This window comes from Malaclemys terrapin, chromosome 10, assembly GCF_027887155.1.
Source record: "Malaclemys terrapin pileata isolate rMalTer1 chromosome 10, rMalTer1.hap1, whole genome shotgun sequence".
In the NCBI taxonomy this organism is placed as follows: Eukaryota; Metazoa; Chordata; order Testudines; family Emydidae; genus Malaclemys; species Malaclemys terrapin.
In genome coordinates this window covers 54,970,427-54,998,006 of record NC_071514.1, presented here as the reverse complement: position 1 = coordinate 54,998,006, position 27,580 = coordinate 54,970,427, and the positions used below count along the sequence as shown (strand labels likewise).

At 50.8% G+C, this 27,580-nt stretch overlaps 1 protein-coding gene across 1 annotated transcript in view; it reads right to left on the bottom strand.

The window, feature by feature from the left end:
• DNASE1L2 (deoxyribonuclease 1 like 2) overlaps positions 1-16,837 on the bottom strand; it is a 29,658-nt gene extending 12,821 nt beyond the window's left edge. The window contains exons 1-3 of the mRNA XM_054042668.1: positions 16,689-16,837; positions 9,476-9,648; positions 1,380-1,468 (exon numbers count right to left, since the gene is read on the bottom strand). Of these exons, the coding sequence (XP_053898643.1) occupies positions 1,380-1,468; positions 9,476-9,648; positions 16,689-16,710 (284 nt within the window). The 5' untranslated portion in view covers positions 16,711-16,837. The remainder of the gene's footprint in view (positions 1-1,379; positions 1,469-9,475; positions 9,649-16,688) is intronic.
• Between the last annotated feature and the right edge of the window lie 10,743 nt (positions 16,838-27,580).

Genomic DNA, 27,580 nt, shown 5'->3' with positions numbered 1-27,580 from the left:
ACGCATACGTGGCCCCGTCCTGAGGACCTTGTGCTGAGGACCTTGTGCTGACAAGGCTGGATTCAGCCTCCCAGACCCTGGAGCATGGAGTCAGCCCCTTTGCCTGGTGGCTGCTCTATGGCCTCGTTTATCACTGTGACATTGTCTAATTAAAATATGACCATTCAAATCATTGTTGCTACCACTGTTATATAATTGCAACAAATCTTATACAAAGTGTGATGTATGGCCAGAAAGCGTTAAGCATCCTTCAGGATAAATGACACAGAGTCAACCATTAGAGACGTTTGAATGGTACTTAGGGCCACTCCATACTAGATAGGCTAGAACTTTGAAATGCAAACCTGTATTGTTAGAGAAATGGAGGGGATGGTAATTGTATGTGTATCCTTATATCTTGTAAATGTTAGCCAGGAAAACAGACAGTTCCTGTGTGTCACTATAGCTATTGATTCAGAGATCAAAAGGGAATTAATATTTAAATGAACTGTAAACATAGGATATCACTTTGTTCGTCTCTCTTTCAAATGTACAGCAAATCACCTGAGAATGATGGAAAACGGGCATTTGCCTTACGTTAATCTGTGTAGATAATTACCAGCGATGCTTAGGAAATGGATCCACTTCAAAGTCCGCCTGAGTGCCTATTGTTTGCCTAAGGACTTGAGCTATCACAAGAAGGCCTGAAACTGTATAAAGATGCCTTGGGTCCCAATCCTTTTTATCTCTGACGTGCATGATGCTTCATGCAGGGGAAGCTTAAGTCGTAAGGCTGAGATCCCAGTCCTAAGCTGGAACACCCTGAATATAAACATTGAACTATAACCTATGAACTCATTCTGAAAGAACTCTGCAACTACAAAGCTCACCATCTCTACTATGAATTTAATCTCAAGAACTGTACTCATGTCTGTATGTATATTGATCTTTTAACCAATACTCTCTTCTTTTTTTTAATAAATTTTAGTTCAGTGAATAAGAATTGGCTGTAGCATGTATTTGGGTAAGATCTGGAATATTCATTAACCTGGGAGGTGATGTGTCCGATCCTTTGGGATTAAGCACTTTCTTATATGATGAATAAGATTTTCAGTAATTCTCATCATATCTGACTTGGGTTTCTGGGTGGAGGCCTGAGGCCGGGTTGCTTTAAGGGAACTGTGTTATTGACTTCTGGGTAGCCAGTGAGGTATTATAGAAGCAGTTTTGTGATGGTTTGGTAACTCTAAGTATTGGAAAATCCACCAGCTTTGGGGATTGTCTGCCCCGTTCTTTGCAGTTCACCCTGATTGAGTGACCTCAGTTGGCTCCCCTGGGACTCTCGTCACAATCACTGATGGGGACTGAGACATGTCCCTGCCACCCACTCCGGAGGTTACCTGTTGAGCTGGTCCAGGAGGCTGGTCACGGCACTGAGATCGGCGTCCCGCACCTCCTGCACCAGGGCGATGTCGTACCGTGACAGGATCTGCGGGCGGCACAGGGGCAGCTGTCAGCGCACAGCCGGGAGCAAACGGCAGCTCTGTTCCCTGCCCTGATGTGGATCAGCTGTGGGCTGGGTGCAGAGCGCTGGGCTCTGCGGTCAGTGGACACCGGCACGGTACAATGCGCAGCCCCAGAGAAGGACGCGCCATTCGAATTGTATGTGTGCAATGGGCCAGCCTCACGGACAGGGCTACAGCCCCACTGGGGGATGGACGGAGCCCCCTGACTCTGCAACCTGGGGAATCAAGGTAGTAGCAGGTGCCTGTGCCCTGCCAGTCTCACCAGGGCATGGATGTCATCCCCGAGAGGGGGAGGGACTTGCCTGGGGTCACAGAACAGTGAAGAGCCTGGCCTCTTGATGCACAGCCTCAGCACCCCCTTGGAGCTAAGAGACAAGGAGGGGGCACTGTGCAGCAAAACCCAGGTCCTGCTCCAGGTCCTGGCCTGGGTCACAGCGGAGCCTGTCTCTGCCTGGGCCTGCTCCACACACCAGAGCCCAGCCACTGTGTAGGAGCGCAGAGCACTGCAGTCAGGAGTCCAGGCCCAGATTTGGGCTGGGTTGGGCCCATCTCTGTGGCTTCCCCCAGAGGTGAGCACAAGAATGGCGGTGCCTCTCCTCTGGCTTGAAAGTCGCTCTCTTTCCAGAGAGGAGGCAGCTGAGCCAGCATGTCATGCTACAGGACTGCAAAGAGCCCTGGGCAGGGTGCAATTGCAGTGCACCCAGCCAGCCCACAGCCTGGGCACCTCCTGGCTCAGTGCTATTTGGTTTCCCTGGTGCTCAGAGCCAGGGACGCCTTGCTGGTGGGTCTCTTTGCTCCTAGCAGTGGGGATGGGGGAGGAGGAGAAGGGGGTCAGGGAGTCAGAGGGGCCGTGTCTGCAGGCCGTGGGCTGGGTTCAGCACCAGAGGAATGGCCGGGCCAGCTGACCCTGCAACGCTGAGCTGGCTGGGCTCTGAGCAAGGGCGCTTGCTGCCAGGCTGGGGTGGCCCTGCAACCTCCAGCCATTTCCCAGGGTGAGAGGGCCCTGTGACTAGCCAAGTGGCATCTGTCCCAGGGGGAGGGAGGAATGGGGGAGGGGCACACTGGGCTCAGGGAGGTGCCAGTGTACCTGGCTGCTGAGCCCTGGCATCCCCAGCCTTTCTTCACTGCCACTGGCCCCTCCCGAGGGAGACTATAGAGGGGCTGCCAGGATGGGGCCTGGCTCTCCCTGGGGTAACTCCACCATCTGCAGTGAGGTTACCCTAGGGATGGATTTGGCCCAGCCTTTCACAGTCGTTTTCTGCCCACAGCCACTTTAAAGGGCTGGAACCAAGCAAGATCCTGGGATATCAGCTCCCTGCCTGTCTCCAGCAGGAGATCCAGGATCCCAGCGGTCGCTCTGCCTCATCCGCCCTGAAAGTCCCCCCAGCAGGGCAAGTGTCACCAGCGGAGCCTGGCTGGAGTAACTGGGAGGTCCCCACTGCCCTGCCCCAGCAGCGAGTGCCCCCCGTTACCTAGCATGACGACATATGGAGCAGGGGCAGGGACTGTAGGGGCTGCCCACCCCAGCCACTAGCCCGACTAATGTGTTCTCCCAGCCCCAGCCGCTCCTCTGCCAGCTGGGAGCTGGTGAGGGCCCACCTCCACATGGAGACCATGCCCTGGGTGAGTGGGGTGTAGGGTGACCAGGCAGCGAGTGTGAAAAATGGGGCCAGGGGTGGGGGTAATAGGCACTGTGACAGACCCACAGTGGGGTACAGGAGTCTGGTAGAGGGCAAATATACTGGTCACTGGATGAGTAGTTTTCTGTTCCCTGAGTGACCAGAGCAGGGGCTGCACTAGAGTAATCAGGAACCTGCTAGAACCAGTTAAGGCAGGCAGGCTAATTAGGATACCTGGAGCCAATTAAGAAGAAGCTGCTAGAATCAATTAAGGCAGGCTAATCAGGGCACCTGGATTTTAAAAAAAGGAGCTCACTTCAGTTTGTGGTGTGAGTGTGAGGAGCTGGGAGCAAGAAGTGCAAGGAGCTGAGAGTGAGAGGGTGTGCTGCTGGAGGACTGAGGAGCACAAGCGTATCAGACACCAGGAGGAAGGTCCTGTGGTGAGAATAGGGAAGGTGTTTGGAGGAGGCCATGGGGAAGTAGCCCAGGGAATTGTAGCTGTCATGTGGCTGTTACAGGAGGCACTATAGACAGCTGCAGTCCACAGGGCCCAAGGCTGGAACCCGGAGTAGAGGGCGGGCCCAGGTTCCCCCCAAACCTCCCAATTGACCTGGACGGTGGGTTCTTCCAGAGGGGAAGGTCTCTGGGCTGTTCCTCAACCCACATGGTGAATCTCTGAGGCAAGAAAATCTGCCAATAAACGCAGGACCCACCAAGATAGAGAAGGAACTTTGTCACACTGGTGTTGGGGGGGAGGGGAGGTCTTGGGGTGCACAGCGTGGCGAAAGAAGGAGGGTGATTTAAAAAAAAAAAAAAAGGAGAGGGTTTTTTTTTTTTTTCACCACAATGGATGACGTAGTGCGGGCACTGATACAAGCTACAGCGGCCCAGCAAGAGGCTACCCGTGTCCAGGCAGCTGCCCAACAGGAGGCAGGGCGGCTGCAGCAAGAGACTAATTGTCTGCTGATGGACCAGGCTGCTCAAGACCGAGCTATGTTGCGGGAACTGGTAAACCAGGTAAAGTTCCTTACAGAGCTGAATCACGGCATGATGGGACGCGGCTCATACGGGCCAGCCATTGACTGCAGAAAATGACACGGGAGGAGGATGTAGAGGCATACATTCTGGCCTTTGAGAGGACAGCCCTATGGGAGGCCTGGCCTCAAGATCAGTGGTCTGGCATCCTTGCCCCATTCCTGTGTGGGGAGGCCCAGAAGGCCTACCATGATCTGCCTGAAGAGGCTGCGGCAGACTACCCCCAGCTGAAAGCAGAGATCCTGGCCAGATCTGGGGTAACAACAGCAGTGTGGGCCCAGCAGTATCACGGTTGGAGGTACCAGGAAGACAAAACCCCGCAGTCCCAATTGCATGACCTCATCCATCTCGCACGAAAGTGGTTGCAAACAGAGTCCCGGAGTCCGGAAGAGATACTAGCAGTTCTGGTCATTGACCGATACATGAGGGGACTACCACCAGACCTTTGTGCCTGGGTAAGCCAGAACGAACCCTCCACCTATGACGAGGTTGTTGCTCTGGTAGAGAGGCGAAGGACAGTGAGGGAGCTGACCTGACCAGTTAAGGAAGAGGCACCCCGGGTTAAACTAGCAGCACCAAGCCCTAAAGTTCGGGTGACTGGGCCACCAGGAGGGCCCAGGTGGAAAATGAGAGAGGCTGAAGGCCCATCAGAGGCCACAAAGAGTCGGAGCACTGAGGGAGAAGAGGATCGTGATGTTAGACGGCCCAAACCAAGAGACCGGGGAACGCCTAGGGCTCCATACAGATGTTATGCCTGCGGGGAGTGGGGACATATAGCTGCACAGTGTCCCAATGCTGAGGAGCCTATGCAGTGTAACCTGGGGAACTGGGCAGATCCATGTTCCCTAATCCACCTTGTGGGGGTCTCACTAACCCCACATATGTATACCAGACCAGTGAAACTAAATGGGGTAGGGACCACGGCACTGGTTGATTCGGGGAGTGCTATCACGCTTATCTCAGGGAAGCTCATGAAGTGTAGTCAGCTGCTGCAGGCTAAACATACGGGAATAACGTGTCCATGGGACAGTTAGTTACTACCCCACCATCCCAGTAAAAATTGAGATCCAAGGGAACACTACTGAGGTAGCAGCAGGTGTAGTCCCTAAACTCCCATACCCGGTGCTCATAGGGAGGGACTTCCCAGGATTTGGAAACTTACTCCCAGTAGGGGGATTGGAGAAAGATGGGGACCCTAAAATTGGTGAGGCATCCACAGCAGACTGTCAACCCCCAATCTTCTCTGAAATATCCCCAGATTTGTTCTCCTCTCCCAGACAGGGTAGAAAGACAAAAAGGGAAAGAAGGGCAGCTAAGGCCTTGGGAACCCGAATACTGACCCAAAGCCAGAGGGTCACTCTTGTAGGTAGGCGGACCCGCGCAGCTGAAATGGAGGCCACGCAGGAGGGAGAAGCACCTGAGTCTGACCCCCACCCTAATGCTTCTGAACCAGTAGAGGCAACAGAGACTGGGCCCCTAGATCTTGGGCAGATTAGCCCTGGGAGAGGAAACTTTGGATGGGACCAGGCAGAAGACCCAAGGTATGACAACATTAGGAAGGAGGTGACTGAAATAGACGGGGTCCCCGTGGAAGGGAAAACCCAGGGACCAGGACCCTACTTCTTAATGAAGAAGGATCTCTTATACCGGGTTGCACCAGTACAGGGGCAGAAGGTACAGCAGATCCTGGTACCTCAAAAACACCAGAACGCTGTATTAAGTTTTGCTCATAGTCATCTTTTTGGGGGGCATTTGGGGGTAGAGAAGACCCTGGCATGAGTCCTACGACAGTTCTTCTGGCCTGGAGTACATGAAGTACGGAGGTACTGTGCCTCCTGCCCAGAGTGTCAGCTGCACAGTCCCCGTCCCCACTTAAGGGCACCTTTAGTACCCCTTCCCATCATAGAGGTCCCCTTTGAGCGAATAGCCATGGACCTAGTGGGACCCCTGGAGAAGACGGCTCAGGGCCACCAATATAGACTTGTTGTTTTGGACTATGCTACTCGCTACCCAGAAGCCATCCCCTTGCAGAACACAGCCTCGAAAACTATAGCCAAAGAGCTGGTGGGGATCTTTGCCCGAATGGGGCTACCGAAGGAGATATTAACCGACCAAGGAACCCCATTTATGTCGAAGCTAATGAAGGACCTCTGTACGCTGCTCCATATACATACCCTGAGAACTTCAGTCTACCATCCGCAGACTGATGGGTTGCTAGAAAGGTTTAACCGAACCCTCAAGGCTATGATAAGGAAGGTGGTAAGTTGGGACGGGAAGGATTGGGACACCCTACTACCCTACCTTATGTTCACTATCCGGGAGGTACCTCAGGCCTCAACTGGGTTTTCCCCCTTCGAGTTATTATATGGCGTCACCCCCGTGGCATACTAGATATCGCCAAAGAGATCTGGGAAGAGGAACCCAATGAGGGGAGAAATATAATAGAGCATGTAATGCAGATGCGAGACCGGATAGCCCGGGTTACCCCTATTGTACGGGAACATTTGGAGAAGGCACAGGAGGCCCAGCGGACCCATTACAATTGCCAGGCAAAACTGCGACAGTTCCAACCAGGGGATCGGGTTATGGTGTTGGTACCCATGGCAGAAAGCAAGCTTCTGGCCCAATGACAGGGGCCCTATGAGGTGGTTGAACCTGTGGGGGAAGTAACCTACAAGGTGCAGCAGCCAGGATGCAGAAAACATGAACAGATTTATCACATTAACCTTCTGAAACCCTGGCATGCACAAGAGGCATGCACAATGGTCCAAAAAGACCTAACCCAGGAAAACAAGTCTTCCAAACAGGTGAGAGTGTCTCCCGATTTAACACCAGACCAGAAGAATGAGGTGTCTGAGATGATCTTCTGGAACCAAGATGTGTTCTCGACAAAACGGAGTCGAACAACCGAGACATATCACCACATCGTCACGAACCTTGGGGCCAGAGTAACAATGAGGCCCTATCGGGTGCCAGCAGCAAAAAAGGGAGGAAATAAAAGCAGAAGTAAAAAAAAAAAAAAAAATACTGGAGCTGGGGTTCATCGAAGAATCCCACAGTCAGTGGTCCAGCCCAATCGTGCTGGTGCCCAAACCTGATGGCACCACAAGATTTTGCAACGACTTCCGGCGACGAAACTAAGTATCCCAGTTCGACGCGTACCCCATACCTTGCATAGATGAGCAAGTGGACTGTCTGGGTAATGCCCAGTACTTGACTACCCTAGACATGACAAAGGGGTACTGGCAGATTCCCCTTGCAGAAGACGCAAAGGAAAAAAATGCATTCTCTACACCAGAGGGTCTTTTTCAATATACTGTCCTCCCTTTTGGACTACATGGGGCCCCAGCTACCTTCCAGCGCCTCATGGACAAGCTGTTACGCCCGCATAACAGTTATGCTGCTGCCTACTTGGACGATGTGGTCATTCATACCCCAGACTGGGACACCCACCTGGAGAAGGTGGAGGCAGTCCTCGATACCTTCAGGCGAGCTGGCCTTACAGCAAACCCTGCCAAGTGCGCTGTAGGGTTTACAGAGGCCAAATATCTTGGCTACATTGTGGGAAAAGGTCTGGTAAAACCCCAAGTGAACAAGTTTGAGGCCATCCAAAATTGGCCCCGACCAAGTCGCAAGAAACAAGTCCGGGCGTTCCTAGGTGTGGTGGGGTATTACCGACTATTTATCCCCCACTTTGCCACAAGGGCAAGCCCCCTGACAGACCTAGTGAAAGCCCGTGGACCTGATCTGGTGAGATGGTCTGACGCAGCAGAGGAAGCATTCACAGACCTACGGACTGCCCTCTGCAGTAACCCCGTACTGATAGCCCCTGATTTCACCAAGGAGTTTATCCTGCAAACGGATGCATCGGAAGTAGGGTTGGGGGCCGTTCTATCACAGATGGTCGGGGAGGAGGAACACCCAATTCTATACCTCAGTCGAAAACTCCTTCCAAGGGAACAAAAATATGCAGTGGTGGAGAGAGAATGCCTCGCTGTAAAATGGGCCATGGAAACATTGCGCTACTACCTGCTCGGGCGCAGATTTGTCCTCGTGACCGACCAGGCCCCTCTTCAATGGATGCAGCGGAACAAGGAGAAGGACACAAGGGTGACCAGATGGCTCTTATCCCTCCAACCTTTCCAGCTCAGTGTGCAACACAGAGCAGGGAGCTGTCATGGCAACACTGATGGCTTGTCACGTGTGCACTGTCTGGCGTCCCAAGCTGCCCAACCCCTTGGCGTTGAGCAGTGGGGAGGGATATGTGACAGACCCAGACCAGTGGGGTACAGGAGTCTGGTAGAGGGCAAATATACTGGTCATTGGATGAGTAGTTTTCTGTTCCCTGAATGACCAGTGCAGGAGCTGCACTAGAGTAATCAGGAACCTGCTAGAACCAGTTCAGGCAGGCAGGCTAATTAGGATACCTGGAGCCAATTAAGAAGAAGCTGCTCGAATCAATTAAGGCAGGCTAATCAGGGCACCTGGGTTTTAAAAGGAGCTCACTTCAGTTTGTGGTGTGAGTATGAGGAGCTGGGAGCAAGAGGTGCAAGGAGCTGAGAGTGCGAGGGTGTGCTGCTGGAGGACTGAGGAGCACAAGTGTTATCAGACACCAGGAGGAAGGTCCTGTGGTGAGAATAGGGAAGATGTTTGGAGAAGGCCATGGGGAAGTAGCCCAGGGAATTGTAGCTGTCATGCAGCTGTTACAGGAGGCACTATAGACCGCTGCAGTCCACAGGGCCCTGGGCTGGAACCCGGAGTAGAGGGTGGGCCCGGGTTCCCCCCAAACCTCCCAACTGACCTGGACGGTGGGTTCTTCCAGAGGGGAAGGTCTCTGGGCTGTTCCCCAACCCACATGGTGAATCTCTGAGGCAAGAAAATCCGCCAATAAGCGCAGGACCCACCAAGATAGAGAAGTAACTTTCTCACAGCACCTATATAAGAAAAAGCTGCAAATATCAGCTTCTATAAAATTGGGACATCTGGTCATCCAAGGGCAGGGGGAGCTGAGTCCCAAGGCAGCAGGGTGTGGGGGGTGAGTGTGATCAGCCTGGATCCACCCCTGTTCCCCCAGCAGAGAGATCATTAGTTCCGTGACCCCCTGAATGAACCCCCAATCCTCTGGAATCCCCCTGGGACTTGCCTGTTGTCATCCCTGAGACAGGGCCCTTTTAAAACCTTGCCAACACAAACCATCCCTGGCTGCCGCTGAGTTCCTGAGCTGGCCCTAGAACCAGCACTGCCAGTGCCTCAGCCCTTACCCCTGTCAAGCCGTAACTCCAGGCAGCCTGGAGCCCGGCGGCCTGTACTACTCACTTTCACAATGATGCCCGCAGTGGTCTCGTCAGACAGCTTGCGGTCTCCAAAGCTCTTGATGTTGAAAGCGCAGATTTTCAGGGTGGCGGCTGTGTGCAGTAGGTAGGCCAGGGACAGCAAGGCCAGTGCTGGCTTCATGGCCCCCATCCTGCAGGCAGGAAGGGACACAGCATCTGTAGGGATCAGCGGAGAGGTTAGTGTATTGGCAAGGAGCAGGAAACCGCCTAGGAGTGCTGGCTGGGCTGGAATGATGGGGGGGCCTTGTGATGTGCGTAGCCTGCTGACAGAGGATGCATGTACTAAACTAAAGTGCACCTATCACAACCCTCCAGGAAGTCAGTCAGTGTCGTTATCCCTAATTTGCACATAAGGAAATTAAGGCAAAGAAAGGGGAAGGGACTTGCCCAATGTCATCCAGTGAATCAGCAACAGAGCTGGGAAAAGAACCCAGGAGTCCTGGCTCCCAGTTACCTGTTTTAGCCCCCAGACAACTGTCTGTAAAGTTACCACAGGTATGGGGCAGCCTTTCTGTCTGTTCCCTGCATGCCTGTATATCTGAAAATAGCCCAGAGCAAGTGATTGCATTAAATAGCATTAATGTGAACTTGGACACAGAAGGATGAGAGAAGCTGGGACAGGGAACAAGCTGCTAGTCATCTCTGTTGTGCTCATGTTGGCTACAGATCCACTAATACTCAAAGCTGGGAACCCTCCCACTTCCTCCCCACTCACACGCATCTCCCCACTTACTTCCCCAAAAGGGGCAGGGACAGTTGCAATTTCTTCCACATTGTAGCAAGCATGGCTGGTTCAGGAATTGGAGGATCCCCTACCACTAAGGTGACAGATTTGTATGGTGTCTGCATGTCACAGATTGTTGGACTGTCTGCTATAGGGGTTGCTAAGGTCATACGGCCCTGCATTTATAGGGTTAATTGCTAAAACAGGGGGGTTGACTCCAAAGACAGGGGTGCTCCCTCTCTAAGTGAAAAAATGTACTGCTTTCTCCCCCGACCACTTTGTTTTAGCAAGAAAATTAGTTACAGAATTTTCCCCAAGTTTTTTAGGGTTAATTTGTGTGTTATATCAATTAAACTTTTTCAAATATTTATACACCGCATACGTTCTAATATCCAGTACATTTTTACACATAGTAGAAAGGAAAATAATATAACAATTAAATAAAATATAGCCCCCTTGAGTTTATATAAACCCTCTGAGGATAATAAACTTTCATTGACTGCTTATCCTTGGGCAATATAGGTAGAAATCTTTTGAAAGGTTTTTTTTCCCCTCAGCTTTAACATTTTGCAACATTGTTTAAGGTTTAACTTAATTCAGCGAGGTTTGCCCAGGATAGAGCAGGAACTGGCGGGATCTGTCTCAAGAGACAGAGGGTTGGTGGACACCCAGCTGTAGTAAGGAATTCATGCTTTCAGCTGCATATGATTTGGGTATGGATGCTATTGGGTTAGGACCTGGAACAGTAACCATGACAGGCATTCTGTCACAGTCATGTTTATGCTGAGCAAGGCTGGGGCTCTTGCTTCAACCCCAGTTTGCACAATATCTGGAAGAGGGTGAGTTTCATAAAGACCTGACAGATCGTAACAGGCAGACTTTGCAACTGCTGCAGCGACATGGCAATCAGTTATTGCTACGGGATCATTTCCCAGAGAACAACCACAACAATGCAGCCCTGGTGAACCATATGGTCAGACCCCAGCATATTCCATGGTTCCGATAAACAAGTTAGCACAAAGCAGTGGAGCCAAATCACCATGCTCTCGAGCAGCAGTTCAGAAAGAATAGAGGAAACAGGGTTACTTACAAAAGTTTCAGAAGTGAAATGTTTTCTAGAGGAGATGGGGAGAAATAAGGGTTGTCTTCACGGAGCATAAAAATAACAACTCCTGTATCTATTAACTTATTAAACCAACAACATTTAACTAATAGCCCGCATGACAATAAGCAAGCAACAAAGCATTCTATACATATGCTTAATACTTTGATTTACCTCCTTTTACTTTTTCTCCTACCCTTCCCCCCCTGCACTTTTTTGCAGGTTAGAAGGGTGGTGAGTAGGGTTTTGTTTTCCCCTATTTGCATTTATTAATTTCATTTTGACATTTACATCAGGTATCACCTTGTTTAAAGGGGCATCTATTTCAAAGGCATGGTGTCATTGCTACAACAAAGCCAGCTGACATTAGTTACTTGTGTTCAGCTTCAGAGTCCAAGATCCATTGTTTAAATATAAAACAAAGGTTTGAGGACTTAAAAAATTAATTGCTTTGTTGGACATTTGTCTTGTTTTAGGACCAGCGTCGATGGGCAACAATTCACAGACAAAACCAGTTAACAGTGCCTGCCAGGAAAGGCAATTCCTTCTTTATGTACAGCAACATGTTGGCTGCTAGCCTCAGAGTCCAAGTGATGTTGCTGCCTTTTGCTTTTCAGACTCCCCTGTCAGCTTTTCACTTGGAACCAAATATCATAACTTAAAAGCACAGCAACAATTGAAGACCTAATACCTTTAACTTTAAATTATCCCAGGAATTACTTGAATAATACTTTTACTTTAACAAGGCTAACTTGTCTCACCTTTACCATTTCATGTTCAAAATAAAATTTGTTAGCTCTTTCATTATTGAAGCAAATAGATTTTTAGAAGAATCCTTTGAAAGCCAATTTATTTGACACATACATTTTACATACACCTTCCTTTTTAAAGAGGGTTGTATTGACAGGGAGTGTTCATTTAGGTCCTTTAAACCTTTCAAAATCGCACAACTTTAAGTACCTTTTGCTGAAAATTTGAATTAATTTTAATTAATGGAGCTGGTTTTTCCATTCCCTTAATTCAGGCTCATGTGATTCCATGGACACACACACCCATGCCCCCAGGAAGTGGGGTGAGGGGCATGAATCACACCAATATGCAAATTTCCAAAAGTATCTTATGGCACATTCAAATTTCCAAATCATGCAGTCGTGTAGTAGGATTTTTTTACCTGCTTTGTAGCCAATAGCCAACTATATTTTGGGGGTCAGTCTAAAATTTGCTAAAATCATAATGCTTTCCTTTTTAAACTAGTAATTTTGGTTGCATTAGGGTTAACATTACAATTTCCTTTTAGGGGTTTGGTCTGGATCTACCATCAGGCTGATTTTATCTTTATTCCAAGCTGGTAGTTTCCCCAGATAATCTCTCTCATTTAGTTCTTCTCAGTTTCTCCTTCAGGACAACCACCCACAATTACCTTGTAGATCACTGATATTTCTGGGACCTGCATAGCTGCATTCTCTCTTTCATCTAATGAGCACCTGAGTCCGTTTGAGTCTGTGGTTAATTCCTGCATCTTTTCCTTCCCTTTCTCATTTAATTTTCTTAGCTTTCTATACTCCTCAGCTCTCTCACTCAACGCTGCAATTTGTCCCCTTCAATCATGAACCTGCTCTCTCAAGTCCTCCTGTTCCTTCCAGCACTTACCACGATTCCCAGGACACCCTGCTTTGCCACAATGAATTGCTCCTGTGCCACCCGGGAAGCACTTCTCAACTCCTTAGGTTCTTTGCACCAACTTAACTTCCTTACCCTCATCTCACCACAATCGATCTGACATTCCTTGAGCTTTCCTCAGGGCCATTCTGAGCCAGAGCCACATTTACACTATTCATATTCTCAAGCAGCATTTTTAGTTCCCCATTTTGCTCCCTCTCTTAACTCCTTAATCTTAGGTGTCTTCTTGGCTTTTTTTTGCTGCTTGGGGTGGCCAAAACCCTGGAGTCGGGCCGGGGGGGGGGGAGGGGTCAGGAGTGCAGGCTCTGGACGGCGCTTACCTCAAGCAGTTCCTGGAAGCAGCAGCACGTCCCCCCTCCAGCTCCTACATGGAGGTGTGGCCAGGCAGCTCTGCGTGCTGCCCCATCCACAGGTGCCACCCCTGCAGCTCCCATTGGCTGCAGTTCCTGACCAATAGGAGCTGTGGGGGCGTGCTTGGGGTAGGGGCAGTGTGCAGAGACCCCTGGCTGCCCCTACGCATAGGGGCTGGAGGGGGGACATGCTGCTGCTTATGGGAGCTGCGTGGAGTGGGGCAAGCCCTCGACACTGCTCCACGGCTGGAGCACTGGAGCGGGGCAAGTCCCGGCCCCCACTCCCCGGCGGGAGCTTGAGGGCCAAATTAAAATGTCTGAAGGGCCGGATGCAGCCCCTGGGCCGTAGTTTGCCCACCCCTGTGCTGAGCTCTCCACTGCCACTATACTAGGCCGAGCATTCCTGTCTGATACGCTCTCAAACACTACTGCGAATCAAGGTGCCCATCCGGGCCACCAATTCGTTACCAACAATGGTTTTAGTAAGGTTCGAATTTATTCAGTGATTAAAGAGACCTCCGCATCAGTCAGCTTGATTGGATTTATTAAATAATTAATTAACTAGACAGCAGAAAGACTAAGAGTATAGTTACCACAGTCCATGAGCCTGATTCTACAGCTGGCAACAGGTACCTCGCCCTGTTTGGTTCTGCGATTTGCTTATACCTGGTTGGTACTTATAGGCAGGTTGCTGACAAATCCATTAGTTCCTCTTTCCACAGGCTAGAGGAAAACACATCTTGTTCTGGTACATTTCCTAAAGTTCCGAGTCCCTGATTTAGACATCTGCCCCTTCCTGTCAGCCTATGTTTACAATATATAGGGTGCTGCTGATTGTGGTGAAACCTTGCTTGTGAAATCAGAATGACAGAACACTGTGTTAAGGGTTATGGCATCTTTCTCCTCTTTTCAGCCATCTGGTCTTTTTTCCCTTTATAGCATGACGCTCAAGGTGGCAGGGGGAGGGCGGCTTCACAGCCCAGCAATCGGCCTGGACAAGCCTGGTTCCCAGGTCAGCGGGCGGGAGTGTTTGTGTGAACTTGCCTCCAGAACGATGAGCAAAGCTGCCCAGTTTCTGGCAGGTTCCGTGCAAGCCCCTGGAACAAATGCTCCATAGTTGAGCTTTGCAGTCTGGACTCATCTCTGCTGACTGCCCTGGACCAGCCAGTCCCCTCTGTTGGGGCTCATGTTGCCTACAGGTCTCCTTGGTACCCTCCCACTTCCTCCCCTCTCCTACACATGTTTCCCCCTTGGCCTCCCCACAGTCACCTCCCAGAGCTTGCCCCAGCTGGGGGAGGCTAGGCCTGGTTCCCTCCCTCCCGGGGCACTGTGTACAGTAATGCCAGGCACACCTGAGGGCTGAGCATACTGCCTCCACACAGCTCTCCTTCCCTCCAGTGGGCAGCTGGGCAGCGCCCCACTGGCACTCTGTCTTATAGCTCTCAAGCGAAGTGCTGCTGCGGACAGTTCCCGGGAAAAGACCAGGGTCTGCACTGCTTAGCTTGAGCCTCTGGGACCATTTGCAAAGGTCCTTGTGGCCCATAAGAACTCAATCAGCTCCAGGGTAGCACAACCCAGGGCAATGTCCTGGCTTCTCCTAAGGTGTTCGATAATCCCGACTTGTTAGCAATCTATAGTGGGGTCTGTAAGGAACCCACAGGGGGCAGGAGACTATAGGGTCTAGAGGCTGACCTACCATCTCCACTATAATGCCAGTCTCCACCAGGCCTTCCTACGGGCTAATGGGCAGCGCTAAGGGATGGCTCTGCTTGAAGGTGGGCAGTCATCCCTCTCTGGGAGTATCTCTGGGGAGTGTCCCTGGCACGTGGTCTCTGCTTTCAGCAGAACTGAGAGACCTCTGCCCCTTGGCCCGCACCTGCAGTTGAGGGTGTGAATCTAATCACCAAATTCCTCCTGGTGTTTTGTGCTCAGATTCTCCTGATGGGAGACAAGACAGCCAACAACATGCTGCTGATTCATCTGCCCACAGAGCAGTGACACTCAACCTTTCCAGATTAATGTGCCCCTTTCAGGCCGCTGATTTGTTTTGCATACCCCAGGTTTCACCTCACTTAAAAATAACTTGCTTACACAATCAGACATAATAATACAGAAGTGTCCCAGCATACTATTACTGACAAATTGCCAACTTTCTCATTTTTACCATGTAATTATAAAATAAATCAATTGGAATATAAATATTGTACTTGCATTTCAGTGTATAGTATATAGAGCAGTACAAACAAGTCATAGTGTGAATGAAATTTTAGTTTGTACTGACTTTGGTAATGCTTTTTATGTAGCCTGTTGTAAAACTAGGCAAGTGTCTAGATGAGTTGATATACCCCCTGAAAGACCTCCGCATACCTCCACAGGTACGCGTCCCCCTGGTTGAGAAGCACTGTCATAGAGCACCACTTGCAAAACACTCCTGGAACCCGTAGGAAGGGTTCTTGCTATAACAACTGCCGGCTCCCAGAATTTGTCCAGTGTGATATGATTCTGTGCTGCTGATGCCATTAGTCTGTAAGCTCTCAAAGGAAGGGAACCCTTCCTTCCACACATGGTATCTACTAAGGCAGTGCTTCTCAAGCTATCTGATGTGGGGGACCGGCAATTTTTTTCCCCAATGTGCCAGGGACTGGTGCCATATTATTATCCTATTTGATGCTCTTATGAGGAAACTCGTTGCGGACCGGCAGCCGATGGCTCAGTCCGCGGACCACCACTGTGAGAAGCACTGTACTAAGGCACCATGCAGAGCTATGCTACTCTGGGCATAATACTAATGGTGCAGCCATGCGCTTTCTCTGCACCCAGCAAGATCCAAGGTGAGCTGTCCCTTTGCTCTCGAGTTTTACTCTCCGCCAGTCTGTCCGTAGCAGGGACACTGGATGGGGATCTCTCGGCAGCCTCCATCTACTCTCTTGCAAATGTCTCCAAGCTGAATCTGCATTATCCCCCAACGCCTTCTCCGCATTTTCAATTTCTGATCCCACCTCCCTATTGTGGGTTAGGTTTGGGGGGTTTTTTTTGTTTTGTTTTTTTTGAGTGTCTATCGCAAATCCCAATGCTCAGGTCTCAGCCTTGATCCACAGTAATTCTGCCTTTCTTATGTCTCCCCCTAAACTTTCATGCCATCTGACTCCAAATTTTCTAGGACTTTCATAGCTGATCCCACCTCGTCATGCTGATCTCTGCTAATAACAATACACCTCATGTTCAAGAGTGCAGACAAATCTCTGCTTTCATTAACAGCCAGTCCAACGCTACAAAGATCATGTTACCTGTGAAAAATAAAAGGAAGAGGCATGCTTTAAAAAGAGAGGCTAGCTCTTACTCTGTAAGCAGCTCCCAGGCATGGGTCTGGAGGGAGAATTTGCAGGAAGCCGCTCTGCTCTCGTGGCTGATAACGCACGGCCCACTATTCTGCTGCTGCGACTGCCCCGGCAGGAGCACAGACAGGAGGCCAGGGGCAGGTGGGACGAGATGGACCCTTCGGTGTATGTTTTGGCTCTGGACAGATGCTTCTCTGTAGACAGGGAAGCAAACACTCATCCCTGGGAAGGGTGGGGCTGCTTTAATAAGTTCTCTCTTACAATAGAATTAAATAAAGAAGCGCTCAAGGGAAAAACCGATACATTGCCTAATCAGGAGCAGCTAATTTAGTTCGGGGGTGGCACAGAACCACGAGAACAATGCAAGACGAGCACCAGGACGATCCCTAGCTAGGCGGAGTGGACAGACCTGCTTGCTCATGGTGTTTGTCATAGTATCATGGGAACGCTAACTCCGTGCGAGCTAGGCAGAGCAGAGAGAGCTGCTTGCTCATGGTGTTTGTCATAGTATTGTGGGAACACAAGCTCCATGCATGGCCATCCTTCCCAGATCAAAGGGAAGGGGCATCAGCCTGCTAGCTCCCAGCTGGCCAATGGTCCCTGATGGGCTGCAAACCAGACAAGCAAGGAGGAGAAGGGAAGCTGTGGCTTAAATCTACTAGCATGGGGGGAAATCATAAAGATCTTACTCAGCTTTTACTCAGCCTTTCGGCAGCAAAGTCACCCTGGCATCATAAGACCGGAGTGACACTTGGGCAGAGGCCTCAGGCATTGGCTCTTGGGACAAACGAACTTCCCCAGCGAAGCAGGAGACGGTATTGTTCTGAGACACCAAGCAGAGGAGGATTGACGTATTGAGGCACCCAAGCACTGTGGCCAGGAATTGGGGACATGGAGGGGGACCTGGAAGAGACATTGTGATCTGGGGAGTCCAGTGAAAGCCGGGGTGAATCTCATCACTCGGGCATCAGTGGGGTCTGATCACTATAGGAGAGAGGGAGAGTGTAACAGGAATGGCTTTCCAGGGGATGGAGACCTGGAGCTAAGCCAGCCCTGATTCCAGGGCAAGTCATGCCTGTGTTGATCCCAGGGCAAAAGGCAGCGGGAAGCTGCTGGGAGGGGCTCTTGCAGTGGTCCCCGAGAAAGAACAGTCCCTCAGGGGACTGTCCACCCCCTCCCCTGCCCCATGCTTCCTGCATGCTGCTGAACAGCTAATCACTGGCGGGTGGGAGGCACTGGGAGGGAGGGGAAGGAGCTGATTGGCAGGGCTGCTGGTGGGTGCTGAGCACCCACTATTTTTTTTCTGTGGGTGCTGCAGCCCCAGACCACCCATGGAGTCAGCAGCTATGGAGTGTGGTGAAATTCTCTGAACGAAAATACAGAGAGTGGAAAACAAAGGGGACCACAGGCCCAGAGCAGAGGAGAGCGAGAAGGAAACACTCCTATGAACAATCCGGGAGTGGCCCAAACCACAAGAACCTACTGTGGGGGTATCAGCTACCCGACAATCTGCTGGGAACAAGTCCATAAGCATGGGTCACCAGGGCAGTCCTGAGGCTGCAGAGATGATAACAAGCCACTCCTTGACACAGCAGTTCCGTAGCGCTCCTCTCAGTAAGGAGATGCAGTCATTTTGGCTCGCTGCAGCACTCGACTGGGTTGTGTTGACCCCTCAGAGTGGTTTTCCAAAAGCCACCCACAATGTGTGTTTCTCCCTCCATCATCCTGACCTCTTACAAGGGTCAGGCTGGAAATCATTATGACTTGGTTTGTCTTTGACAGTTTCAAAGCCAGGAAAAGAATTCCCCAGCTTTGCAAGGGCCACTCAGCCAATGGCAAAGAATGTCTAGCATCAAAAGGCAGTGAGCTTGTTAAAGGTGATTCAGCCCTGAAAGCTCCCTTTCAAAGCCCAGGGAGATGAGCAAGGAAGTGAAGCCATATGGGGTGTGTCTCCTTCCTCGGTATTAGTCAGGCTGAGTGTCTGTGTTGTTGGTACCCCCTCTGAGAAATGACTCATCATAATCCAACTAACAAGCCCCCAAACACTTGCTGTGCTCACACCCTGTTACCCAGGGTTCTTTTACCCAAAGCTGTTGGTAACTTTTACTCTATGCGAGGTAGTGTCAGGAAATAAATCAGGGGAGACACAGCTGTCTGACCGATAGATGGCTGGCACAAACAGGGCAACATAAGAGTGCTTTCACTTAAAGCTAAACTTTACTTAGTCTCAAGCACTTACACACGTCCGCAACAGGTTAGTAAAACATCCCCAACCCTCGATAATTACCAAAGGTGAGTGTAGCTCTCGAGTGGCACAGCAGCAGCCCGTCTGCCACTGGGGATCGCAAGATGTATCCAGAAGGAGAGTCCAGAAGAGTCCAACTACCTCAAATTTTTTCCCCTTATTTATACATTAGTAATAGAATGACATGTCCTTAAAGAAAACTTGTCAAGCAAGCAGTTTCAATGGTCAAGCAAGAGGTTCCTTCTGATTATTGATTAACCAGGTGTGGGTTTTTCCAGAGTTTGCAGCCTTGAGACCCTGTTAGACACATTCCTGAGGGCACATCCTGCTCTTGTAAAATGCATGTATTAGCAGCTTCAACACAATTCTTACCAGGAAGGACGTGGGTCATGCTGCTCTTTCTGTGGGACCCAAAACCCCCTCCCCTCCTGCCTTGGTCAAGCTTACAGCCTGCTGACTTGGCTGCTTTTAGCAATAAGCCATAGTGGTTTCAGGAACTTTACTGGTTTGCCAAAAATCTCCCCGTACAACCCTGGCTGCACCAACTCTGCCTGGGAGGCAAGTCTCACCCACCCTGAGCCATGCTCCCTGCCTAGCACATAACAATGCTTACACCAAAATTCATCTCCTCGTTCGAGATCTCTGTAGTGTTCTGGTAAGTCCATGTTCTTTAAAGGAGATATGCCAAGGCCTCAGGGCTCCATCAGTGTTCGGACAGGATTGTGAATCTCGAATTTTTTGATGGTTTTCTTGAAGCTCCAGCTCCTAGAATTAGGAAATTACATGAGAATCTCAGCTTGCATTCAAAACCAAACAAAGTCTGTTTCTAGCCCTCACTGGTGCAGAGAAAAACTTGGAGATGTGATTCACGTGCGACATAAAGGCTATGAAACCAGAATGCAAAAAAAAAAAAGAACCTCCAAAATGTTTTAAAAAGAAAATCTCATGATTTTGGGGGCCTGGTTTAAGATTTTTGAATGCTTGGGGTTGGCACCATTGCTCTGTCCCAGCCACGAAGAACTGTGAGAAGGGGATAACTATCCTCCTCAGACAAAATCCTACATGTTGAGCCCTACTACATTGCACTGGAGCGACAGAGAGGAAAATGCTTTTTCTTCTTTCTAAGGCTTATGTGCATTGTTCTTTTGCTCAGTGCTCAGTACCATAGTAGGTGCTATATAAAATCATAAACCGGACACACACTGGCTGGATAGATAAATGGATAGACCAAGATGAGGGTGGATGCATGGATTAATAGGGGATAGATAGAGGTAGAGGTGAGATGAGATTGGACGGTAATGCTGGCAGACCAGCTCTGTTTGGTGTGAGATCTAAGGTGCAATTGATCAGCTCTGTGGGACTGGGAATAACCTGAATAATGCTGTGAATCTGTGTTAGGGACCATCTATTACAAATGTAGGCTTACCTGTGAGGTGAGATACATCGGAGGACCTAATGAGACTGTCTGTGACTCCAGATTAAACCTGTTATAGTGCCTGAGGGGTTTATACTTGATAATTGGTTGGTGAAATCTAAGCATGGAACTCACAGCCAATTGGGGGTTGTGCCCTGCTTCTTCCCAGTCTGCCCTGAAGTTGATCCTCACGCTCGTGAGCCACTGCAGGGCAGCTTCACATGGACCCCGCCCTAGAGCTGTGCCACCCTGAGCTGCAGCTGCTGTCCTGTGTATCCGACTCACCCCGCAGAGCAAGGCCCCCCGTGTCCCACTTTTGCAAAGTGCTATGCATCCTAAAGTGCTCTAGCAATGACACATCATCAGCATGGCAGCAGGGTTTTTAAAGCGCAAACATTTCCCTCCCCATCTGCCCCAGGGCTTTCCCTAGTCCCAGGAGATGCCAGCAGAGATGCCATAACCCAGCTCAGAACTCTACAGAGAGGCACTTAGTGACCTCCGGAACAGCTCGCGCCCCCACAGGAGCGGTGGGCAGGGTCCTATGAACGCTAGTGACACAGCGCTCAAGGATCAGGGAATGCAGGGGAGAACACACTTTCAATTTTAGACAGTGCCCCATTGGCTAAGAATGGGAGACTGAGTGAGAGCACAGGAATGGATGGGGCCAAGCGCTGCCCACTGCTGCTCAGAGCATCTCAGCCTTGCCTGCTCTCCTGTGCTGTCTCCTGGTTGTGGAGTGAAGGAGCCTCTTGTACTGGCTCAGGGTAACAGACCCCTGCAGAGGAGGCCGCAGCAGGTAGGAGTTGAGAAGGAATAGGAAATCAACCACAGACTTCAGGATGCTGCAGCTCACCGAATGTCAGACATGCCTGCGAGAGATGGGGAGAGCAATGGGGAAGGGCTGATAGCAGCATGCACCAGCCCAGGATGACAGCAGAGGGGCTAGTGTGTCTGAGAGGGGAGGAGGGACGCACCAGAGGGAGCCAGAAAAAGCCCATCTAATCTTATTCCTCTTTGCAAATCTCTTCCTTTCCGGGGCGAGGAAGGGACTCAGAGACACTGGGGTTCAACACGGGGCCAGGCCCCCTAGCCCAGTGTCCTGGCCCAGCTGTGACCAGTTCCAGAGGAACACAGGCATTGCCAGACTGGATCGGACTCAAGGTCCATCTTGTCTAGTAGCCTGTCTCTGACAGGGGCCAGCCCCAGATGCTGCAGAGGAAGGTGTAAGAACCCCAGACATGGCAGATGTGGGATAATCTGCCCGCATATTAGGTCTCATCCTGGTCTGTAACAGTTATAGATTATTTTAATATCCTTTCCAGCATCTGCTGTCATTAATGATGCTCACTCTGGATATTCCCATTGTCCACAGGAATGTCCAATCCCTCTTTAAATATTGCTACATTCTTTGGCCTCAACTACTTCCTGTACCAGGGAGTTCCACTGTCTAATTATTCAACATTGTGTGAAAAAGCATTTCCTTTCCCAGTTTTGAATTTCCCACCTTGAAATATCACCAAATGTCCCCTTGTTCTCATGCTAGGAGACAGGAAGATCAGAAGCTCCCCATCTCCTGGCTCTAGACCAGTCAGTACTTTATAGACATTTATTGTGTCCTCTCTTATCTCTCTCCTCTCTAAGGTGTCAAATCCCTGCTATACATTCCCAATTCCTTCCTGACCCAGCCCCCAGTTGGTCATTGTCTCATTCCTGGAAGCCTAAGGATGTTGAGCTTGTTGTTAGACACTCTTTGCAAGTGAGACGAGACAATCTCACTCTGCAACCTCTGGCTCACAAACTCAGAACCCTGGCCCTGCAACTGTCAGAGTCCTGTGCAAAATGGACATAAAACATCTCCTGTGGTGGGCCCTCCCTCTTGGCCTGATTCTGATCCCATTGACCCAGGTGGAAATGAGGAGCTTCTCTATTGGAATCAGTGATGCAAAACAGGTAGAAGGAAGAGCAGAATCAGGCCATGAGACTCCCTTCTACTGTCAGGAAACGGCTCCAGACCCTTCCCATTTTGGATCCAGTTCTGAAGTGAAATGGTGTTTCTTAGTCATTTGTTTATACTCTGTCAGTGTATCCCATCATGCTTTGCTTTTTTAAAGGCCCATCATGGCCTTTCTCTTAGCCAGACAAATCACAGTGCAGATAGTTCAGTGAGAACAATATCACTATGGAACAGGGACAGATTTTGCACCAGGTGTATTCTAGGCCTTGGCTACACTTGCAGATGTACAGCGCTGTGAGTTAAACCTGACTTCGTACAGCTGAGTAGGGAAAGCGCTGCAGTCTGTCCACACTGACAGCTGCCAGCGCACTGTCGTGGCCACATTTGCAGCATTTGCTGCACCATTGGGAGCGGTGCATTATGGACAGCTATCCCACAGAGCACCTCTTCCCATTCTGGCGCCATGGGTTGTGGGAAGGGGGCGTGGGTGCGGGGCATTCTGGGTCCTGTCCCAACGCCCCGTGATGCTTCGCTTCGCATCCCAGAAATCCCTTTGTTTCTGTCCACCTTTGGCGCCATCTTTCAACGGTTTCTGTGCAGCGCGATCTGTCTGCGGGAAATGGAGTCCGAACTGCTGAGGCGTATGCTGACGAGTCTCGCCAGCATGTCACGTTTGGCTGTTGAACTATTCCTTAAGATCCAAAGTGACAGTGAGAGTGAGGGTGAGGAGTCCGACGATGCTATTGAGCCGCGTAACGCGTACAACACAAAATTGCTTGTGGCATTCACAGACATGCTCAGCACTGTGGAACGCTGCTTTTGGGCTCGGGAAACAAGCACCGAGTGGTGGGATCACATCGTCATGGAAGTCTGGGATGACGAGCAGTGGCTGCAGAACTTTCGGATGAGAAAAGCCACTTTCATGGGACTGTGTGAGGAGCTTGCCCCCACCCTGCGGCGCAAGGACACGAGATTGAGAGCTGCCCTGCCAGTGGAGAAGCGGGTGGCTATTGCAATCTGGAAGATGGCAACTCCAGTCAGCTACCGGTCGGTCGCAAACCAGTTTGGAGTGGGAAAGTCGACCGTTGGAATCGTGTTGATGCAAGTTTGCAGGGCCATTAATCGCATCTTACTCAGAAGAACCGTGACTCTGGGTAACGTGCAGGAAATAGTGGATGGCTTTGCACAAATGGGGGTTCCCTAACTGTGGAGGGGCGATAGATGGGACGCACATTCCTATTCTGGCACCACCCCACCTAGGATCCGAGTACGTTAATTGGAAGGGGTATTTCTCTATGGTTCTCCAGGCGCTTGTGGATCATCGTGGGCGTTTCATTGACATTAACACAGGCTGGCCCAGAAAGGTGCATGATGCATGCATCTTTCGGAACACTTGGCTGTTCAGGAAGATGCAGGCCGGGACTTTTTTCCCAGAGCGGAAGATCATGGTAGGGGAAGTTGAAATGCCCATTGTGATCCTTGGAGATCCCACTTACCCATTAATGCCATGGCTCATGAAACCCTACACAGGGAGCCTTGACAGCAGCAAGGAACGGTTCAACTACAGGCTGAGCCGGTGCTGAATGACTGTGGAGTGTGCCTTTGGCCGTTTAAAGGGCCGCTGGCGATCTCTGTATGGGAAGCTGGACTTGGCCGAAAACAGCATCCCCGCGGTTATATCCGCGTGCTGTGCCCTCCATGATATTTGTGAAGGGAAGGGTGAAAGCTTCACTCAGGCATGGACCTCCGAGGTTGAACACCTGGAGGCTGAATTTGCACAGCCAGAGAGCAGGGCTATTACAGGGGCCCAGCGCGGGGCTGCAAGGATTAGGGATGCCTTGAGGGAGCAATTTGAGGCTGAAAACCAGCTGTGATATCTGGTGCCCTGCACAGGAGTGAAGTACAATAGTTCCAATCTTTAGGAATCAGTGTCTGCTTAGCAGACAAGCAGACTTGCAGTGCCTGTTTATTTCCTGGGCTAAGGAGTCTTTTACTTTATGCAATAATAAAGAATGTTTTCAGAGCCAAGAAATCCATTTATTGAAAAGAAAAAAAAATATTTATTGAAAAGAAACAAGGGGGTGGAGTGTGGAACAGTACAATCACAGATTTGCGTATGTCCTGTCTGGTGTGCTGTGCAGTGAGTGCTGCACTTCAGGACAGCTATACTGCATGGTGATGGGGGTTGAGTGCAGAGGGTAAGGGTCGTGGTTTTCAGGGCTGGGTGGTGAAGATACTGGTGTTGGAGGCAGCTGGTGGTGTGAAGAACACGGAAGTTGGGGAAAGTAGGTTGGAGGTGATAGTGAGGCACAACTTAAAGAGTTTTGGGACAAGGGCTGTGGGGGGGGGGGTGGCGTTTGCGCTTGCGGTACTGCTCCTTCTGCATGGCTACGAGCTCCTGGATAGTGTCTGCTTGGTGCTCCAGGATGCTTATGAGCCGATCCATGCTTTGCTTCCGGTGCTCCGTGCTTTGCTGCCGGTGCGCTGCGTTTTCCTGGCGGATCCTGCTTTCTCTCCCCCTCCAGTTCTGTGCTTTCTCATTCTCTTTAATAGATTGCCACATCCCTTCTTGCAGCATGTCTTCTTTGCTTTTTCGTGGTCTCTTCCTGAGTCTTTGCAGTCTCTGAGCAGGCGATAAGAGGGACGGCTGAGGTCTCAAGGTTGATGCAGCTGTATAGGTAAAATGCAACATTTAACAGAGGCAGCATTGTTTATACCAGACAGAGTAATGATTCCCCCCGCACTTAAGGAGTAGAAAACACACAGGGTCTACACAGTAGCATAATTTTCCCATCCGAAACAGAGCACACATATCCCATGGGAGCCTCAAAATGGTGAGTAAAGGGGACTGATTGTTTCAGGGCTGCACTGTCCTCTGGGTTTCTGTGCCTTGGGGAGAGCCAATAGCTTCAGGGGGCACCTACACTGAACACTGTCCCAACATTTTCCACAGGAGTTCGTCCTGGATGATATCTCGCTGCTGAGGGTGACCTGGGAAGCAAGGGAGGGTCTTCTACTGCAATGCGGCTTCCGCCCTGGCCCATATGCAGCTTGCCTGTGTGCAGCAATGGTCCCCCCGCCCCTCACGGCACAGTGGCGCGGACACGTTAGCCTGGCTGGGACAAGGACCACGGTGGCTCTCCTGATAAACCTGCGCAAGCACATTGCACACGTTCTGGATGAGACATTTGAGGAGATTACCGAGTCCGATTACTGCGATGTGATAAACCACATCAATGCACTATTCCGCATCTAGGCATGCATGCCTAACCCTCCTCTCCCAAAGAGCCCGCACCGAAAAAATTCCTTCCCGAAGAAAAAAAAATGCTTACCAGGAACCTGCTCTTCTGTTTGTCCTCCACCAAGTACCGGCTGCTGCAACAGGCTACCTTCCTCCTGGCTCAAGAAGAGCTCCTGGCTGCATGGCTCCAGGGATTCCGGGGTGTCTCCATCCGGCCCACCACCATCCCGTTTTCCTCCTCCATCTCCTCCTCCTCCCCACCCCCACACCGGCTCTGAAGTGTCCATGGTGGTGCTCGGAGTGGAGGTAGGGTTAACCCCAAGTATTGCATCCAGCTCTTTGTAGAATCGGCAGGTCGCGGGGGGAGCACCCGAGCGGCCGTTTGCGTCGCGGGCTTTGCGGTAGGCACTCCGCAGCTCCTTCACTTTAATCCTGCACTGCAGGGCGTCCCGGTCATGGCCCCTTTCCATCATGTCCTTTGATACCTTCCTGAAGGTATTGTAATTCCTACAGCTGGAGCGCAGCTGGGACTGTACAGCTTCCTCCCCCCAAACACTGATGAGGTCCAGCAACTCGCTATTGCTCCATGCTGGGGCTCGCTTGGCGCGTGGAGGTTCGGTCACCTGGAAAGATTCGCTGATAGCACTCCACGCCACGCCGGGCTGAGCAAACAGGAAGGGGATTTTTAAAATTCACGGGGCATGTAAAGGGTCGGTCACATGGTTGGTTACCTGAGGCCAGTGCAGTAGAGTCTGAACTGATGACCAGAGTGGCTAGAACAGGCATTGTGGGATACTGCCGAATAATTCTGGAGGCCATTCACAGCGCATTGGGCGGCCACACTGGCGCCGCAGCGCTGCAACGGCAGCGCTGCACTCGCTATTCCTCTCGAAGAGGTGGAGTACATGCAGCGCTGCAACCACGGAGATACAGCGCTGCAAATGCCTTGCCAGTGTGGACGGGGAGTGAGTTACAGCACTGGGGGCGGCTTTACAGCGCTGCAACTCGCAAGTGTAGCCAAGGCCTTAGCCTCACAAAGTAGAGGAACCAGAGATTTTGCTAATCTCCTCTAATGAGCCAATCTGCCACACCTAGGCCTCTCTACCCTAGAAAATTAGATCCGTTTAACTACATCCATCAGGGGTGTGAAAAATCTCTTGAGGCATTTTAAGTGCAGATACACCCATAGATGGGCTGTTTCTCTATTGGTAGGTGCCACTCCCTGGAGGAACCGCACTCATTTCTCTATTTATTGTCACAGCTTCATGCAAAGGAATTTGTTCAAAAAAATCACATTCTGGTAGCATTGGAGCAACAGATTAATTTTACTGACACACAGCAAATTTCCAACTCTCCTGAGCAGGCAGGCCTCTTCTGTGTCTAAAGCACTGGCATACTCCTCCAATGGGGTGGAGGGACAGAAACAATACCATGTGCCTGAGCTGCCCAATGACAAATAACCAAGACTGTACCAGTTGGTATTGCAAAGGGAGCCTTGATCAGGAACCTGGAGCTTCCCTGGCAGGGAACAATTCTAATGCAAACATGATGGTGTAATCCCGGGCAGTGGCGGATTAGCCATTGGGCCAACCTGGCCAATTGGGGGCCCCCAGAAAAATGGGCACCCCAACCCCACTCCACTTGCCCGCCACTCCTGCCAGGGAATGGGGTCAGGGCACAGGGGCTTGCCCTGCTCCGCCCCACCACTCCTGTTGGGGAGCAGGGGAAGCCCTTGTGCCCCAACCCTACTGCCTGGCAGGAGTGCAGGGAAGAAGGCCGGGGGGACTGCAGGAGGAAGGGATGGGGAGGGGCCCCCACTTGTTCTGCCCCGGGCCCCCACAAACCCTAGCAACAGGCTAAGTCCAAGGAGCTCAACCTCTGACTGTGGTTATTCCGCAGGCTGAACAGAAGGCCAAATCCACCAGGACAATTACTCTCTGCTAATTAGCCACCCAGCTCTGAGACTATTGAAATATCTGAATTTCCCTGATTGCTCCAAAGAGAAGAGTGCCGCTGGCTCAGCCCAGCACCATCATCACT